Source organism: Prunus dulcis, chromosome 7, assembly GCF_902201215.1.
Source record: "Prunus dulcis chromosome 7, ALMONDv2, whole genome shotgun sequence".
NCBI lineage: Eukaryota > Viridiplantae > Streptophyta > Magnoliopsida > Rosales > Rosaceae > Prunus > Prunus dulcis.
In genome coordinates this window covers 20,020,490-20,036,052 of record NC_047656.1, presented here as the reverse complement: position 1 = coordinate 20,036,052, position 15,563 = coordinate 20,020,490, and the positions used below count along the sequence as shown (strand labels likewise).

General features: G+C 41.6%; 3 protein-coding genes across 7 annotated transcripts; 1 reads left to right on the top strand and 2 right to left on the bottom strand.

Moving 5' to 3' along the window:
- Positions 1–102: 102 nt before the first annotated feature.
- LOC117635959 lies at positions 103–5,766 on the bottom strand. Of its 3 annotated transcripts, none has more exons than XM_034370359.1 (10): positions 5,373–5,766; positions 5,190–5,257; positions 4,993–5,054; positions 4,731–4,880; positions 4,373–4,549; positions 3,834–4,046; positions 1,870–3,590; positions 1,716–1,781; positions 1,549–1,624; positions 103–1,051 (listed from the first exon to the last, which is right to left on the bottom strand). In XM_034370359.1, exons 1-10 carry the CDS (start codon positions 5,582–5,584, stop codon positions 359–361), a joined length of 3,438 nt encoding a protein of 1,145 aa, XP_034226250.1. In that variant the 5' UTR covers positions 5,585–5,766; the 3' UTR covers positions 103–358. The 3 variants fall into 3 exon arrangements, with proteins under 3 accessions (XP_034226250.1, XP_034226251.1, XP_034226252.1); XM_034370360.1 differs by having other exon boundaries at positions 1,549–1,618; XM_034370361.1 differs by lacking the exons at positions 4,993–5,054; positions 5,190–5,257; positions 5,373–5,766 and having other exon boundaries at positions 4,691–4,876.
- A 1,593-nt stretch (positions 5,767–7,359) lies between these two features.
- LOC117635994 (probable galactinol--sucrose galactosyltransferase 6) lies at positions 7,360–10,492 on the top strand. Of its 2 annotated transcripts, none has more exons than XM_034370406.1 (4): positions 7,360–7,603; positions 7,701–7,756; positions 7,845–9,403; positions 9,520–10,492. In XM_034370406.1, the coding sequence occupies exons 1-4, from the start codon at positions 7,441–7,443 to the stop codon at positions 10,265–10,267; spliced, it is 2,526 nt and encodes an 841-aa protein (XP_034226297.1). In that variant the 5' UTR covers positions 7,360–7,440; the 3' UTR covers positions 10,268–10,492. The 2 variants fall into 2 exon arrangements, with proteins under 2 accessions (XP_034226297.1, XP_034226298.1); XM_034370407.1 differs by having other exon boundaries at positions 7,490–7,603; positions 7,717–7,756.
- Positions 10,493–10,636: 144 nt separating this feature from the next.
- Positions 10,637–14,704, bottom strand: LOC117635995 (zinc finger BED domain-containing protein DAYSLEEPER). 2 transcript variants are annotated; one of them, XM_034370408.1, is made up of 2 exons: positions 14,429–14,704; positions 10,637–13,090 (listed from the first exon to the last, which is right to left on the bottom strand). In XM_034370408.1, exon 2 carries the CDS (start codon positions 13,070–13,072, stop codon positions 10,871–10,873), a length of 2,202 nt encoding a protein of 733 aa, XP_034226299.1. In that variant the 5' UTR covers positions 13,073–13,090; positions 14,429–14,704; the 3' UTR covers positions 10,637–10,870. The 2 variants fall into 2 exon arrangements, with proteins under 2 accessions (XP_034226299.1, XP_034226300.1); XM_034370409.1 differs by having other exon boundaries at positions 10,637–13,066; positions 14,429–14,703.
- Positions 14,705–15,563: the final 859 nt, after the last annotated feature.

Sequence of the window (15,563 nt, the reverse complement as noted above, 5' to 3'; positions counted from 1 at the left end):
TGTTGTTTTCTCGTTAAACTCTTACAATTAAAAGTTGTGTAGTTTTCTCACCAAGCATATCTATAAAAGTTGTGTCGTTTTGGGTATAGCCAATAAGCCTGATTGAATGAGAAAAACCCATTTGCTCAATCTCTCTATCATCACTTGGCATGTAGGTTAAAGGTTTGAATACATGCTTGGCCACTTAACCTGTAAATAATCAATCGAGAAGATAATACAAACAACATGCCCGGCCCAATGATTTGGGGTTTAAGGCTTTGGTAGAGTTCTATTATATATACAGAAGAAGTGTGAGCAAGAAACTGTCAAGAGAGAAGCTGGATTATATATTAATCAAAGAGCTCAGGCAGTCAGCCAACTATCCATTTCTCAAGAGCTCCAAGATGCACTCTGCATTCCGGATATCTGGGTTCTCTTGTGAATCCTCAATGTTATTTCCTTGCGAAAAATCAACACTTGTGAAAGTCTGGACACCCGGGCCATGACCACCACAGTCCCGTTCCCTTCCTTGCTGTGCTCGTCTTACTTCCTTCTGATGCTCGGTTAGTTCCAGCCTTCTCCTCTTCAAACTTGGATGAGGCATTTCCTTGTGCTCACCACCACCTATGGTATCCTCTACAAGTTCTACTCTTTTTGAGACTCTGTTATGGGTTGCATTCACCCTGTATCTTGGCGGAACAGCTGCGACTTGCGGTCTAGATTGACATCTTTGAAGTGGTAGGCTTCTCTTGTGGAGGTTTATTCTGCCATTTCTCCAGAGCTTGTCTAGGACATTAAGTAAGGTCTTAGGGTAATCCAACTTGGTTTGTTCACCATATGTGGAATTCCAAAAAGTGATGGTCTCCTCTGAAATGGACAGATTTGGGTGATCAAGAGTTTTTTCAAGGATGGGTGCTTGGAGTTTGAGAAATGCGGAATCAAAGATTATTGGAGGCTGACTCCTCCGTAAACAACCAAGTGTTTCTGCCCATAGGAGTTGAAATTGATCACTGGTGCTCTCATTCTGCATTTCCATGAGTACCAGCCACTGAAGCAGTGGGCTGGATATCAACTGCAAGCACATCGATACATAAAACCATGCTTAAGCATTTTTAAGAAATATAAGCTAATGCATGAAAGCCAAAAATTAAGGTCAATACTGATTTTTTATTATCATTCACTCAGAAAAACAAGGGAATAGAAAACAACAGATGCAACAGCTTGACAACACTTTCAGAACAGCTTTCCTATTAGGGACACTCTAATAAAGGGTTTCCAGCACATTCTAGGTTTCAATTTTTCAAACAAACTGTTCAATTTCTTCAATAAAGTAGGAGCCGCTACATGCTCATTATTTATTTATTATGACTAATTCGAGCAGATGGATCTCACTTAAGCCAGTAACAACTTTAATCTAAACTTGCTTCAATTTGAAAGAAGATATGTTCTTCTTCCTCAATGCCGTGATCTAAAGACTCATAATAGTGAACTGGTATAAGTCTTATCATATCTCTTCGCTTCACTATGAAAGGAGACAAAAATCACAAATCACAGGAAATAGGCACGAACCTCAAAGAAAGAAAGGATATCCTCTTTCAAGTGAAGGGAACTGATGAAGTAGGCCAATGTAGAATATACCCTGCAACTTTCACATCAAATGGAGACATTGATATTAATGAAATTATACAAGGAACAGCACAAACATGAAAGCTAAGAAATCAGCTGCCTTGACTTACCTCGAGGCCACACTAAGACCAATCGTTGAGTCTGTTCCTATCTTTGTCTGCAACAACTCCATATATCTGTATAATAATGATGCATTAAACATGAGAAGTGACAGCGGAACCATTTTACTTTGGCTAAATTCAAGTTAGTAGCATTTGCACTTACCTAATGGTCACTTTCAGGCAGCATGTGATGGCACTGGAGACCTGGTAGTTAGAGCCATGCTCATCATTTCCATCTGAACTTATTTCTGAAGAATGGAAATTTTCCAAAATACATATCAACACATCACCATATAAGGCAATGAGATGGAGATCCAGACCCTTGAATTTTAACTCAAGCTCATTGCCACACACAAGCATGCTAGTATACTTGTCAAGGCACCTATCCAATATTGAAAACAGATCCTCAAAGAAACTTCCAATAGTGAAACACCCAGACAACGAGGTACACATAGAACCATAGAGTGAGGTCCACAATGTGATAACTCGTTCAAGCTCAACCTGTATCTGCAATGAAGCAGGAGATTCTTCTGGGGAGCTTCTAATGTTTGCTGACTTAAAGTCTTTCTGGGTGCAGGAGCATACAACTAGCGGGTAGGACAAGAGATACAACATGGCAAAACAACATTTGCTGTCAGAGTCCATTTTCAATAATGAAAAATCCTTCACATCATTAATGTAGAACTTCAGACCTTCTGCTATTGCTATCCACATACTTAAGCAGCTAGGCCCACTGTGCTTGTACAATAATCCACTAGTGACAACTAGACTTTCCAGGGGATCAAATGATGATAACATAAATTTAAAATATTTCTGCATTCTATGCAGAATGAAGTCTGTTTTGAGTACACGCAAAGTTGACTGAACCACCACACAGAAGTAAAGTACACTTAAATAAACCATTGGTGAAACCATGTCCATATAAGCAACAGAGCTTACATCCAATTTTGCAAATCCAATGTCAGCATCCGCTTGCAGGTATTCAATATGCTTGATGTCTAATGGCACCTTGTAAAGAGGGGATCCCACTATAGTAGGTTCTATCTCCTCACCTACAGCCTCCACCAACTGAAGGCATATATGATGCAAGTCATTTCTGTCACTACTATTCGAATTTACTTCTTCACATACATTTTTTATGAACTTCAGTATTGCATTCAAACACAACATAATATCATTATAACTAATAGACGACCTTTTGAACTCCAATTGAATTCCTTTCAACACAGATCTAAATAACTTTAAGGAAGCATCAGCAGCTGGAATTCTATTATCATGGGAGACAGTTTCCCTTGGCAGTTGACAGATAAGAACGTAGATCACCTTTAAATGAAAGTCCAACAGACTCAGATCCCATGGCAACCATTTGATGGGATACTGCTTCCATGAGCAATTGCCAGATATAGGGGGAGCATTCGCATAGCTTTTGGCTGATAACTGATGGCTTACCTGGTTAAGCGAGTCATAATCTATATCTTTACATTTCGCCAATATAAAATCATTAAGCAAATCCACACACAGATTCCTTGTCCAGAAGTTCTTACCATCAGGATCCATTTGAAAAACTGCTTCAAAGATAGGCTGTACAACCAATCTGATCATTGAAGAATCATTGACAGAGGTATCAAGTTTATGTAATAAATAACACCATGTGTTCAAGCAAGCCAATTGAACAGATACATCACAATTAGTCGACATGATGCCTATTAGTGGTGTCATAATGAGCTTTATGCTTTTTAAGGATCCATTTTCTTGGATTTCACCACAGTTTCCTTTGTATGTTCCTATTTGTTGCACACCATTGTCCGCTTTTGCATCACTTGTCTCACAGGGTAATACCATTGGAGGGTGAACAAGAGCATCAATAAGACCTTCCCAGGCAACCTGCGAAATTGGAATACATAACAATGTTCATTCAAGAAATGGCATCTGAAAAATTCTATAAGATACCGACCAGGATTAGGAACTTGGTTCTAGAAGCCTACTCAACAATAGACAACAGCTAACTAGTGGATATCGGTTCATGACTTGGAACCTTGTATACCCAAATTTAATTTGGTTTAAAGTTTTTATATTCAAATTAGGTTTAGTATTGTGGCATCATCAACTCTTTAAGACTAGAAGTACCTGCGAAGCAATTTGAACTTGTGCGTCATGATCTGAAAATGTATGCTGAGGAATTTTCAGCATTTCATTAATTAAATGCCTGTTCTTCAAGGCATGAGGTCCCAGTAAACGGACAAACCATCCCCAGGCTTGAATAGTATGAACCTTCATGCCATTGTTCAGCATGTTGTGCATCCCAGTAAGCAATTTTGGCTTCAAATCTTTGACAAGTGCCTGTGTACGAAAGAAAAAGAAAATATGGATTTTATAAATTACAGAATAATCCAAGTCTAATACAATTTTATATTGTCAGTATTAAGACTTAAGCTTGTGAGCTGCATTCTTGAAACAACAAGCAAGACAAAGCTCAAGAAAACACCTCATGGTTCTACATGTGAAGGCCAAGCCAACGGAGGCATGCAATACATAATGGTTGGGCGATTTAGTGGAGGAGGTAATATTGTGAAGGCCAAGCTAACCATGTTAAACTTTTTCCTGATATGGCTTAACCTACTTGTACTAGAATTGAGACTTGAAGAAAAAGACGAGCATGTGAGTACCTTGGAAAGATTTAGTGGAGGAGGTAATATTGTAGACTTAATCTTCAACAGACACCTTTCTGACATATCCCTCTCCCTCTTATCAAAACTAAGAAGTCTTCTATATATTGGAGAAGCCCATACATGCGACAATTCTCTCATACTCTCACTTAGCAAAGATGCTAGCTTCATAACAGCCTGTCATAATAGCACAGATACATAGAGGAGTAAGTAGGAAATCAACAATGTCAATTTACAGTTAAAAACAACTAAAATCTTACATCTCTATGATCTCATAAGAATTATTTTAAAAAACATCATACAATGCATGGTACTTACGAAATGTGCTCTATACTGAGCATATAACGGCTGAGTGTACCTGCATAGCCTCAAAAGTCGTCGACAAAGAACCAATGGGATTGTCAATGGCATGAACTACTGCAAGCAAAAGAGAATTGAAATGGGCAGCTAAAAGTGGTGCAGCTAACTGTTGGACAGATACGCACCACACTCCTAAATTGCAAACCGCCTACAGTTCAGAAATCAAAGGGGTTAATATGCACACATGAAAATTTTATATTTATTTGAAAACAAACAACTTGCTCAGATTATGGTAAATTACCGTTAATGTAAATAATTACCTTCATTTTTGTGGTTGTGATGAGTTTTGCCAATGACTCTAAAACCAATTTGACATCATCCACTGCGAGACAGAGAAATTGGTGATAGACAATTAAAACGTGTTACCCATGACCATGAGATTAGTTTAAGCTCAGCTGCTTTAAAAGTTTAAAATTTTAATTTCAAACAATTAGATGTTCGAGTGGGCTTCATATACCTGCAATTTCGGCAACAATGGATGGATGATATATCATAAAGCCCAAACATTTCAATGCCTGAGTCGCACTGCAATTTGAAACCCAAAAACAAAATCCAAAATATATTGAATTACACTTCAATAAAATTTGAAATTTATAAAATAAAATAAAATAAAACAGAGGAACAGAGTATCGGGACTCACATTTCTTCGTCATCGTCTTGAATATCGGCAACGATTGGATGGATTAGGCTCTGAGAGGTTCGCGCGAGTTTTTGAATTGAAGCATGGCTGTCAGATGACTGTTGCTGGAGGTGTAAGAGGGTAGAGTAAGCGAATGACTTATTTGCTTTGGTTCCTGAAGCTGAAGAAATGAGGTATTTGATTTCATCGAGCTGGTCTGAGAAATTCGACATTGTTGCGGTGGGAGAGACGAAGAAACAGTGCCAGTAGTATGTGATGTGAAACCCTAAACTGAGACTGCTGTTGAGATGGGGAGTACATTTCGCGCCAAAACCCGGGAAAGGGTGGGTGCAGTGAAACGGATGGCGGGTTTATTAATTGATTAAACGGCTGTTGGGCTACAGGCCCCCCAAAAAAAAAAAGGGCAAGATAAAGTACACTGCAGCCCATCTTATTATGTTGAGCTTCACCGAACTTGAACGATATTTATTTATGTTCAGCATGTGATTGCTGGCGGTGTTTGTACTGGTCCCACATCAAATAAATTGAAATCCATGGTCTGATCATGTCCCCCGAAGTGGGTATCCAGAATCAAACTTTAGGATATCCTCCATATATCACTTTAATTTAATCACAATCGTCCAGACAGACTCATCCACACCTACACATTTGCCATTTTGAACTAACTAATTAACTTCTAAATCAGCCTTTTGTTTTTGTTTTTTTAAATACAAGGGATATTGGAAAAAATGGTATCAAATTGAGCTACAAGTCCCATACTGTAATAAGCTTCTCGAACTTGAACAAATAAGCTTCTCGAACTTGAACAAATAGAATCTCATACCTTATAAATTAAAGAGAGATTCATTATTATACCCAATACATGGGTCCAAATTATAAGAATACCCTATATGAAATGGACTTTAGAAACACACCATAAGCTCATTTACAACATAACAAAGAGGCTTTAACTTCTTATAAATTGCAAAACTGTCATCAATTTCTTAAAACAAGCCCAACTCCAAAATCTCATAAAAATACCCAAAACACTCAATAGGGCATCAAAGTAATTTAATAATTAATATTAAATTCAATAAGGCCAGCTGTCATTTTTTGAATTTTTTTTTTGGGTTTGTTTATAGAAATTCAATAGTATATGGTTTATTTATAATATTAGTGCTAAGAATGGATATATCACTAAATATCTTTAAATTAAATCATTAAACTTTGATGCGATGCGGAGACTAATGTATATCATACAAATTACAAGATAAATCTTTGTCATAAATATGTTTATGTTGGACCAAAACAATATTGGTCGCATATGTTATGTATACCGTAATTATAGGTAGAGGAGTGCCGATAAATCAGATTTATACACGCTTGGATTTGGCATGAGGGAAGCAAAGAAAGTTGGAGAATTACAGGTGCATCTCATTTTCATAGCTGGATTTAAAGGATCATTTCATTTAGAAATTGTTACGCGTGACATTGTATTCAAACAAACTGTTCCGATCAACCCAAGTCCAGCTCAAACCCAAATCATAAAATAAGACAATAAACCCCCATTAATAAGCATACGTGGCACATCAATGATTGATCATAAATTAATAATGCTCCATTATCACCTTATATCAATTGCTTAACGCAACGATCATACATGTCAAACAAAATAATACACGCTTGAGCTTGACTAAGAAAAGTTCAATTTTATTTTTTTACCCAAGCAAAGTAATTCGCAGGCGTTCACGTCAAAGACTGAAGACGTGGACACAGGTCAGCACGTTAATAAAATAATGCTATAGCCTCTAAAGGAGAATAATTACATCCCGCGTGTCAAAATTCGTGAAGCTGGATGTAATCCGAGTGTTTGGATTGGTAGGACGTGGATCCGACGTGGAAGTCTTACCCATCGTCGAATTCAACGGCCCAACCTAAGACGATGTTCGTGTTGCCGTCGGATGGGATAAGCTGTGAGACTTGAAAAGGGCGCGACTGAGACGAGACGAGACGCGACAAGATGCGAATAAACAACTAGTATATAGAATCATTCAGAGAACAGAGAGAGGTCGATCGAGACTCAGAAGCAATGGTGTCAAATTCGGGTTACAGTTCTCTAGCTCGTATTATAAATACTACCCCGACATTTCATTTACCCACGTTCAATTGTTCCAAACATTATTCTTGTGCTCTCAAATTCAATCTCCCAAACCGATCAAACAACTTGCTGAATCGCTCTACCACTTCTTCTGGTATTATTCTCTTCTTTCTCTCTTTGCTATCTGTTTGGTTTCCCAGAAAACTAATTTGAGGGCTTTACTGACAAGGTTCATTGTTTCTTTCGTTCATGTTGTGGAATTTGCAGATTTTATTGGAATCGAGCACCTTCGTTATTGGCTTTTCAGGTATTTTTCAATTACATAATTCAAGCATGGAGTTTGAATTGTTGAATTTATGAATTAGAATTTCAGACGTTTATTTCAAATATTGCAGAGAAGAGAGAACCGTACACCCTACATAAAGCTATACAAGGAGAAATCAGAGGCAGAAGAAAGAGAGATGACCATCAAACCGGCGGTTCGCATCTCGGAGCGGAAGCTGATAGTCAAGGACCGGACGATTCTGACGGGAGTACCGGACAATGTGGTCGCCACCTCCGGTTCGTCTTCCGGTCCTGTCGAGGGGGTCTTCCTCGGCGCGGCTTTCGAGGGGGACAACAGCAGGCACGTGATTCCCTTAGGAACTTTTCACGACGTCCGCTTCTTGGCGTGCTTCCGGTTCAAGTTATGGTGGATGGCCCAGAAAATGGGCGATCAAGGAAGAGATATCCCGCTCGAGACTCAATTCCTATTGGTGGAGACCAAGGACGGGTCCCACCTCGAATCCGACGACGGAGACGAAGAGAATCAGATCGTCTACACCGTGTTCCTCCCCCTTATCCAAGGCTCTTTCAGAGCTTGCTTGCAAGGCAACGCACAGGACGAGCTCGAGCTCTGTCTGGAGAGCGGCGACGCTGACACCAAAGCGTCGTCGTTTTCGCACTCGCTATTTATCCACGCCGGGACGGACCCGTTCGCCACAATTACTGAAGCAATCAGGGCCGTTAAAGTTCACTTGCAGACGTTTCGTCAACGGCACGAGAAGAAACTCCCCGGAATCGTTGACTATTTCGGGTGGTGCACCTGGGACGCGTTTTACCAGGAGGTGACTCAGGAAGGCGTTGAGGCTGGGCTTGAGTCCTTAGCCGCCGGTGGCACCCCGCCGAAATTCGTTATCATCGACGACGGCTGGCAATCCGTTGGCGGCGACGAACAGCAGGGGTTGCTTAGGTTGACTGGGATCAAAGAAAATTCAAAGTTTCAAAAGAAGGACGATCCGACTGTGGGGATTAAGAACATTGTGAACATAGCGAAGCAAAAGCACGGGTTGAAGTACGTGTACGTGTGGCACGCAATCACCGGGTATTGGGGCGGGGTGCTGCCCGGGATCAAAGAAATGGAGGAATACGGATCCCTGATGAAGTATCCGAATGTGTCCAAAGGAATTGTGGAGAATGAGCCAACATGGAAAACGGATGTAATGGCCGTACAAGGTTTGGGTCTAGTTGACCCCAAAAGCGTATACAAATTCTACAACGAATTGCACAGTTACTTGAGCTCTGCGGGTGTAGATGGGGTTAAGGTGGACGTGCAGTGCATACTCGAAACTCTCGGAGCCGGGGTGGGCGGTCGGGTGGAGCTCACCCGGCAGTACCACCAGGCCCTGGACGCGTCGGTGGCCCGGAATTTTCCAGACAATGGGATCATAGCGTGCATGAGCCACAATACTGATGCGCTCTACTGCTCCAAACAGACGGCCGTCGTGAGGGCGTCGGACGATTTCTACCCACATGACCCGGTGTCGCACACGATCCACATTGCGGCGGTTGCGTACAACAGCGTGTTTCTCGGCGAGTTTATGCTGCCCGATTGGGACATGTTCCACTCACTCCACCCGGCGGCTGAGTACCACGCGTCCGCCAGGGCCATCAGTGGTGGGCCCATCTATGTCAGGTGACTAACTACTATTGTATTGACTAATGTTTGTTTGTGTGCTTAATTAAGCAAATGTTGATTTTTTGTGAGAATGTGTTTGCTAATGAAGTAATCGGTGTTGTTGTGTTGGACAGTGATGCGCCTGGGAAGCACAACTTTGAGCTACTGAGGAAGCTGGTGTTGCCTGATGGGTCGGTGCTCCGAGCCCGATTGCCGGGAAGACCGACCCGGGACTGCTTGTTCTCAGATCCGGCCCGAGACGGGGTGAGCTTGTTGAAGATATGGAACATGAACAAGTACACAGGCGTGCTTGGTGTGTACAACTGCCAAGGAGCGGCGTGGAGCACCACAGAACGGAAGAACGCGTTCCACGAAACCAAGTCAGAAGCCATCACAGGTTTCATTCGCGGCCGCGACGTCCACCTCATTGCAGAGGCCGCCGTCGAATCCGATTGGAGAGGTGACTGTGCCGTCTACAGTCACCGGACGGGAGATCTGGTGACGCTGCCTTACAATGCGTCCCTGCCCATCTCTCTCAGAGTGCTTGAACACGAGATTTTCACGGTGACCCCCATCAGGGTTTTGGGCTCTGGCATCAGTTTCGCTCCCTTGGGACTGGTGGACATGTATAACGCAGGGGGGGCCATTGAAGGGTTGAGATATGAAGAGAATGGAACTAATGGTTTGGTTCGATTGGAGGTTAAGGGGTGTGGCAGGTTTGGCGCCTACTCTTCAGCTAAGCCCAGGAGGTGTTGCGTGGGTTGCAATGTGGTAAATTTTGACTACAATTCCTCATCTGGGTTGGTGCGCTTGAGCTTGGACCATTTGCCTGAGGAGGAGGAGGAGGGTCATAAAGTTCACGTCGTTGAGATAGAGTTATAAGAAATGGTTCTTCATCCATCATTAGGCTTAGTTAGATTGGATAAATGGGTTCATTGTCCGTTTCGAATTCCCTGCTCTTCTCTGTTGAGAACGCCCATTGAATTATGTAATAGTTGGGAGGGAGGAAATATTAAATTTTGAATAATTTTATATTGTAACTCGTATCAATAATGTAGAAATATCAGTTTCATTTGCCTAAATGAATGTCTTACATTCAAGTTGTTCGTGACGATTAGCCATACAGGCAAATATCAACGATTCATTTGGGTTAAGATTTTAACAACTCTATCATCTCGTGTAAGACAAAGCATAATGCACAATCTCAAACAGAAATGTTTGAGCAGCAGGGCATGGCCTAATAATCCTCCATTGCTTTCCCAGCACCAAACTTCATGTAATCATAACCATCAGAAAATTTAAGACTACAATAAGCTAAATGTTCAGGTCCAAGCATTCAATCTCTTAAAATGGTACAAAAGATAAATACTTCTAATGGTGAAATAAACTACGTTAAATGATACAGAACCTACCATCATACATCTTCCTGGCTGGGCAACTTACCATCACATATCACAAAGGCATCGTGACGAACAAACCTAAAATCTAATATTCCATTCTCACTAGTGCATTATTTGGAGCTTCTGCCGATCCATGCTGCATCCAATCCTTGGCGCATATAAGGGCTTCCACTGTCTCTGGTCGTAAAGAACTCCTGTACTGATCCATCTCTTTGGCAATGGTATCAAAAACAGAGTCAGAAGGAACTGTGGATACTGGAATTGACAAAATATCACGAGCCATCTTTGAAAGTGTCGGGTACTTCATCTTGTTTAGTTTCCACCAGCCCAACACATCAAATTCATGGACTCGAGGCAAGAGAGACTCGTCCAAATACTGATCCAGCTCTGACTTCATCTGTTGGCTAGTAGTCTCCATGATGTACATATCAAAATCCGTGAGTCCATTGTCCGTAAGAAGAGTTCCTCCTTGGGAATCCTCTGTCTTGACGTTGGCTCCCCCAGTTCCGTCATCTGCATAAGTTGGTGTGAGAGGCAGAGGCAGTGTCAAGTATTCATGGAAGAGCTCATGAATTCCATCATCAACAATCTTGATAAATGTTGGAGCTTCTTCGCCGTAAATTTTGTTGAAACTGAACTCGACAAGCTTCATCTTGAACCTGGGATCCATAACTACCGCTGTTGCCAAAGCCAGGCTACAGTTCTTCCAGTATTTTTCAATCCTTTCTTGCATTACCTTAGTTAGGCTGCAAATGAAGGGATCCTCACTTGTAATTGTACGAACCAGCTCTGTCTGAATCCTCCACACTTCATGGAAGAAGGTAACTGCAGTTGGGTTTGATGTAGTGGTAAGGATGTTGGCTGCATCAAAGATAAGTTTCAAGTATGTGCAGAGAGTATCAACTTGCTTCCAATCTTCTATTGACGGGGAATGTTTGTAATCAGAATCAGATGTATCCAAGCAAGAAAACACTTCCTTTAATTCAGAAGCGGCCACCAGCATCTCGTACGTTGTATTCCATTGAGTTTGGTCATCAAGAGATAGGGTCCTTTCACTTGGGACTTGAAGATGATTCTTAAGCTCGAGAAATTTCTCCTCATGGGACTCTGATGTCTTCACATACTTGACACTGTCCCGGATTTTTTTCACTGTATCTCCCCCTGCCGCTAACACTTCTGTTGCAATGCTACTCAAAGTGCGGGCAATGCAATTTCCCACCAATAACTGACCATTGAGGATGTGTGGGTTCTTGATAGGGATAAGAGGCCTTAAATTTGCAAGAGCAGCCTCACTCAGTGGCCGATCATAAGTGATTGAAAATAACTTGCTTTCCAAACTCCAATCATGAAGGCAAACAGCAACAGCGTGACTAAGCACAGTATCTGAGTCGGGATATGGTTCCATCACAACATTGAGCAGCCGCCTGTGCAACTTCCAGTCAGCATCAATGAAGTGCCCAGTAATAAACACATAACCCACACTTTGAGAGGAAGTCCACATGTCCAATGTAAGGCAAACACGTCCAGGTATGCCCTCAATAAACTTGGTAAGACTTTGCTTTTCCATTAGGTATGTTGCAACGCAATCTCCTTGAACGGTATTGAAGCTCACCATGTTGAACCGTGGCTGAAGATTCTGCACAAAAGCTACAAAACCAGGATGTTCAACCATATGCAGTGGGTAGTCATGCATGATAATCATCCTTGCAATCTCATGGCGGCATCGGTCTGGATCAAACATAATTTGGGGTGTGCTAGGAGTTCGGTAACGCCTTTTAGGTGGATTGGAAGAGCTACCACCCCTTGGAGATGGGGTATATGGGGATGACTGACTATTGTTCTGGTTACGGAGAAGTGCAGGGCAAGTCCCCTTGGCGATGTGGCGTTTGAGGTGGCTGGTACCTGCTACTTTTGCACCCGTACTATACGCAAAACTTTGCTTGCATTGGTTGCAGCATGCCCTCCTACATCCAGCACTCACAGTTTCTATGGTGAAATGCTCCCAGACTATGGACTTCTTTTTCCTTCGCTTGTTAGGCTGTGCTTCTGGAATTGCCACCTCATTGTTTTCATAGGGAGTTGCTGTTTTGTCTTCATATTGGGTTAGGGCTAGCGTCTTTTCTTCATCAGGTGTTTCCATCTTGTCTTCATCAGGGGTAGCCATCTTGTCTTGAATAGGAGTGGCCATTTCCTCTTCAACAGGGGTTGCCATTTTGTCTTCAATAGGTGTGGCCATTGTCTCTTCAACAGGGGTAGCCATGCTGTCTTGAGGAGTAAAATCCTGCATTCGGCAAGCAGGAACAACCTTTGAGAAAATGACAAGTCAATGTTGACAATAAGAGCATAAAGATAACCGAATACATGAATAGAAAACATACTTCGCTAGGAAAATCTCAGCACGAACCAAAAAGCAAGTAAATAAAGAGAATAAACATTATAAATGCTTCTTGCATTGAGACTGTGTTGTTAAAATTGGCACTGTAGCTTATAGATGTCCGAATAATATGATAAAAGCATAAGAATAAGGGAGAAACGAACCCAGATTTCAATGTTAAGAGACAACTTAAGAACAGCAGATTATTTATATAGCTGCAGTTGATGTGTGTTATGCAGCTAAATAAAATAGCAAAAAACTGCAGTTGATGTTTGTGCAAGCATACATGAAATATGAAAGGAATCCTACTTAAACATCATTCCAGCAATTCTTCCTCATCTTTTTTACTATCATGAGACATGTAACAGACACAATTAAGCACAGCAATTCTGCTTGTTAGACACTCCTACTTACACAACTACACAATATCTGTCAACGCTAAGCCAATTATCTCTACCTATTTCCCTGTGCTGAGAGACAAGCCCATCTCGCATGCCCAGTTTACCTACAAAGGCAAGTCCGCCTAGTACCAACGCAAACCCGTGCTTCAAGTCCAACGGTTGGTGTTTTTTGTTTTTTTTAAAGGCGGGGGGGGGGTTGGGTGTTAAATAAGTTTAAACACCCGTGTGAAACAATAGTTATAACTTATATCGTATATTCCACAAACTGGGCCCAATCAAACTCAAATGGGCCGAGACAAAAACATGAACTAGTCAACCCAAAAACACCTTGACCTGCCTAGATCTAAAACAGTCCATCGGATTTAAGGCCATCTTGTATCTTCTTCAATCAAGATGAACTCTTTCCCCTAACAATGGATCGCAGATGGGTCAGGTCAACACTGGACAAAAATACCTGATAACGGGCTAAAAGGATGTAAAAATAATTAAACGAAAACCAGATCTCTACGGTTTCAGCCGTTAGATCGAACTTGGACTTTACAACTTCTTAAACGCAAGCCCAGATTGAAGAAAAAACCCAGTTCTCAAAGAGTTAACAGATCATCCTCAACACGATATGAAAACGAAGACAAAAGGCGCTAAATTAACTCAAACCCAACAATAACAGAACCAACATACAAAATTAAACCTAATTACAGCAAAATCGCGCTACGAAATTCAAAATATACAACACGAAAACCGAAATTAAAGACAAAATTGAGGTCTTCTTCGAAATACAAAAGCCCGAGAAAAGAACAAGGAAAGCGAAAAGCGGAGACCTCTAAAAGCGTCGAAAAACAAAAATTGGGGCTAGAGTCGGGAATTTTACCAGAGGGGGTTTCGAGGGAGACCCGGAGAGAGCGAGATCGGTGACGCGGGCGTGAAGCTCGAAGGCCGAGCTTCGAGTCTCCGGCGGTGGCGAGATCTAGGGTTTTGCACAGAGAGAGAGAGAGAGAGAGAGAGAGGAGGAAAGCGAGATTGGGCTTTGGTTTGGAATAAACCCGGGAAGCTAATTGGACCTAAAACAAAAGAAGTGGTTGGGACTTTGGGACTGGGACTTGTTAGGAGGGGATAAGATTTTGGGGGTCAGATTGAAAATAGGGCAATTCTATTTTTTTTTGGGCATGGACTTTCAAAATCTGAAGGTCCAATAATAATTATATTATTAATATCCGATCTCTCTCTCTCTCTCTCTCTCTCGATGCGCTTGTATGCCTTTGTATTTTGAATTTTAACCGGACCACAAAGCCAGCCAGCCGAAGCCAAGCCAGCCCACCACCCCCAACTCTCCCTCACGTTTGTTAGTCCTTCCTTCCAGTCCGTACGTGTAGGGCGTGTAGCCCACCGAATATATTGGACTATTTAAACCGGTGGGGGCCCACCCAGGGCTGTGCTTGCTTTTTTTGGTTGGAGGGTGAAATTTTTCAGCCCAATGATGTGTCCATAGCATTCAGACGAGAGAGAGAGAGAGAGAGAGTGAGCGAGAGTTTATTTTGAAATTTGTCTTGTGACTTGTGTGAGGCTCTGAGTGTCAGAACCAAACTTGGGTTTTGAGGAGGAAGTTTTAGTCGTTCCTTAAACATCCATGCTTATGGCCTTAGTTGGGCATTGGGCAAGAGCAGGTTGTGTTTCTGAAGGGTATTTTGGGGCATGAAGATGAAAATTGCTGGATGATTTTGGAAATTGATTTTCTTAATTAGGAGGAGAATCATATCATCCCACCAACTTCTTGATTTGGACATTAGTTGAAAGTGAGAAGAGAGAGAGAGAGAGAGAGAGAGAGAGAGAGAGAGAGACCATAATATGGAACACAATTAGTGGTAGAGATATGTCAATTCTATAGTCACATCTGTTGTTCTAATGAACCAACAAAAAGAAAATAAAAAACTTGTAAGAAGAAACAATTCTTAACCAATATCAAAGTTCAACAGGTCTTAAGTTTGACTGGGATCGTATCGATGTCA

Excerpts from the sequence above, each read along its gene's own strand:
- LOC117635959 (XM_034370359.1), bottom strand. The coding sequence starts at position 5,584 with ATGTCGAATTTCTCAGACCAGCTCGATGAAATCAAATACCTCATTTCT. Across the intron at positions 4,047-4,372 it reads CTCCACTAAATCTTTCCAAG|GCACTTGTCAAAGATTTGAA; the intron begins GTACTCACATGC and ends TTTCGTACACAG. Across the intron at positions 1,625-1,715 it reads GGTCTTAGTGTGGCCTCGAG|TTGCAGGGTATATTCTACAT; the intron begins GTAAGTCAAGGC and ends TTGATGTGAAAG.
- LOC117635994 (XM_034370406.1), top strand. The coding sequence starts at position 7,441 with ATGGTGTCAAATTCGGGTTACAGTTCTCTAGCTCGTATTATAAATACT. Across the intron at positions 7,757-7,844 it reads CTTCGTTATTGGCTTTTCAG|AGAAGAGAGAACCGTACACC; the intron begins GTATTTTTCAAT and ends CAAATATTGCAG. Across the intron at positions 9,404-9,519 it reads GGTGGGCCCATCTATGTCAG|TGATGCGCCTGGGAAGCACA; the intron begins GTGACTAACTAC and ends TGTGTTGGACAG.
- LOC117635995 (XM_034370408.1), bottom strand. The coding sequence starts at position 13,072 with ATGCAGGATTTTACTCCTCAAGACAGCATGGCTACCCCTGTTGAAGAG.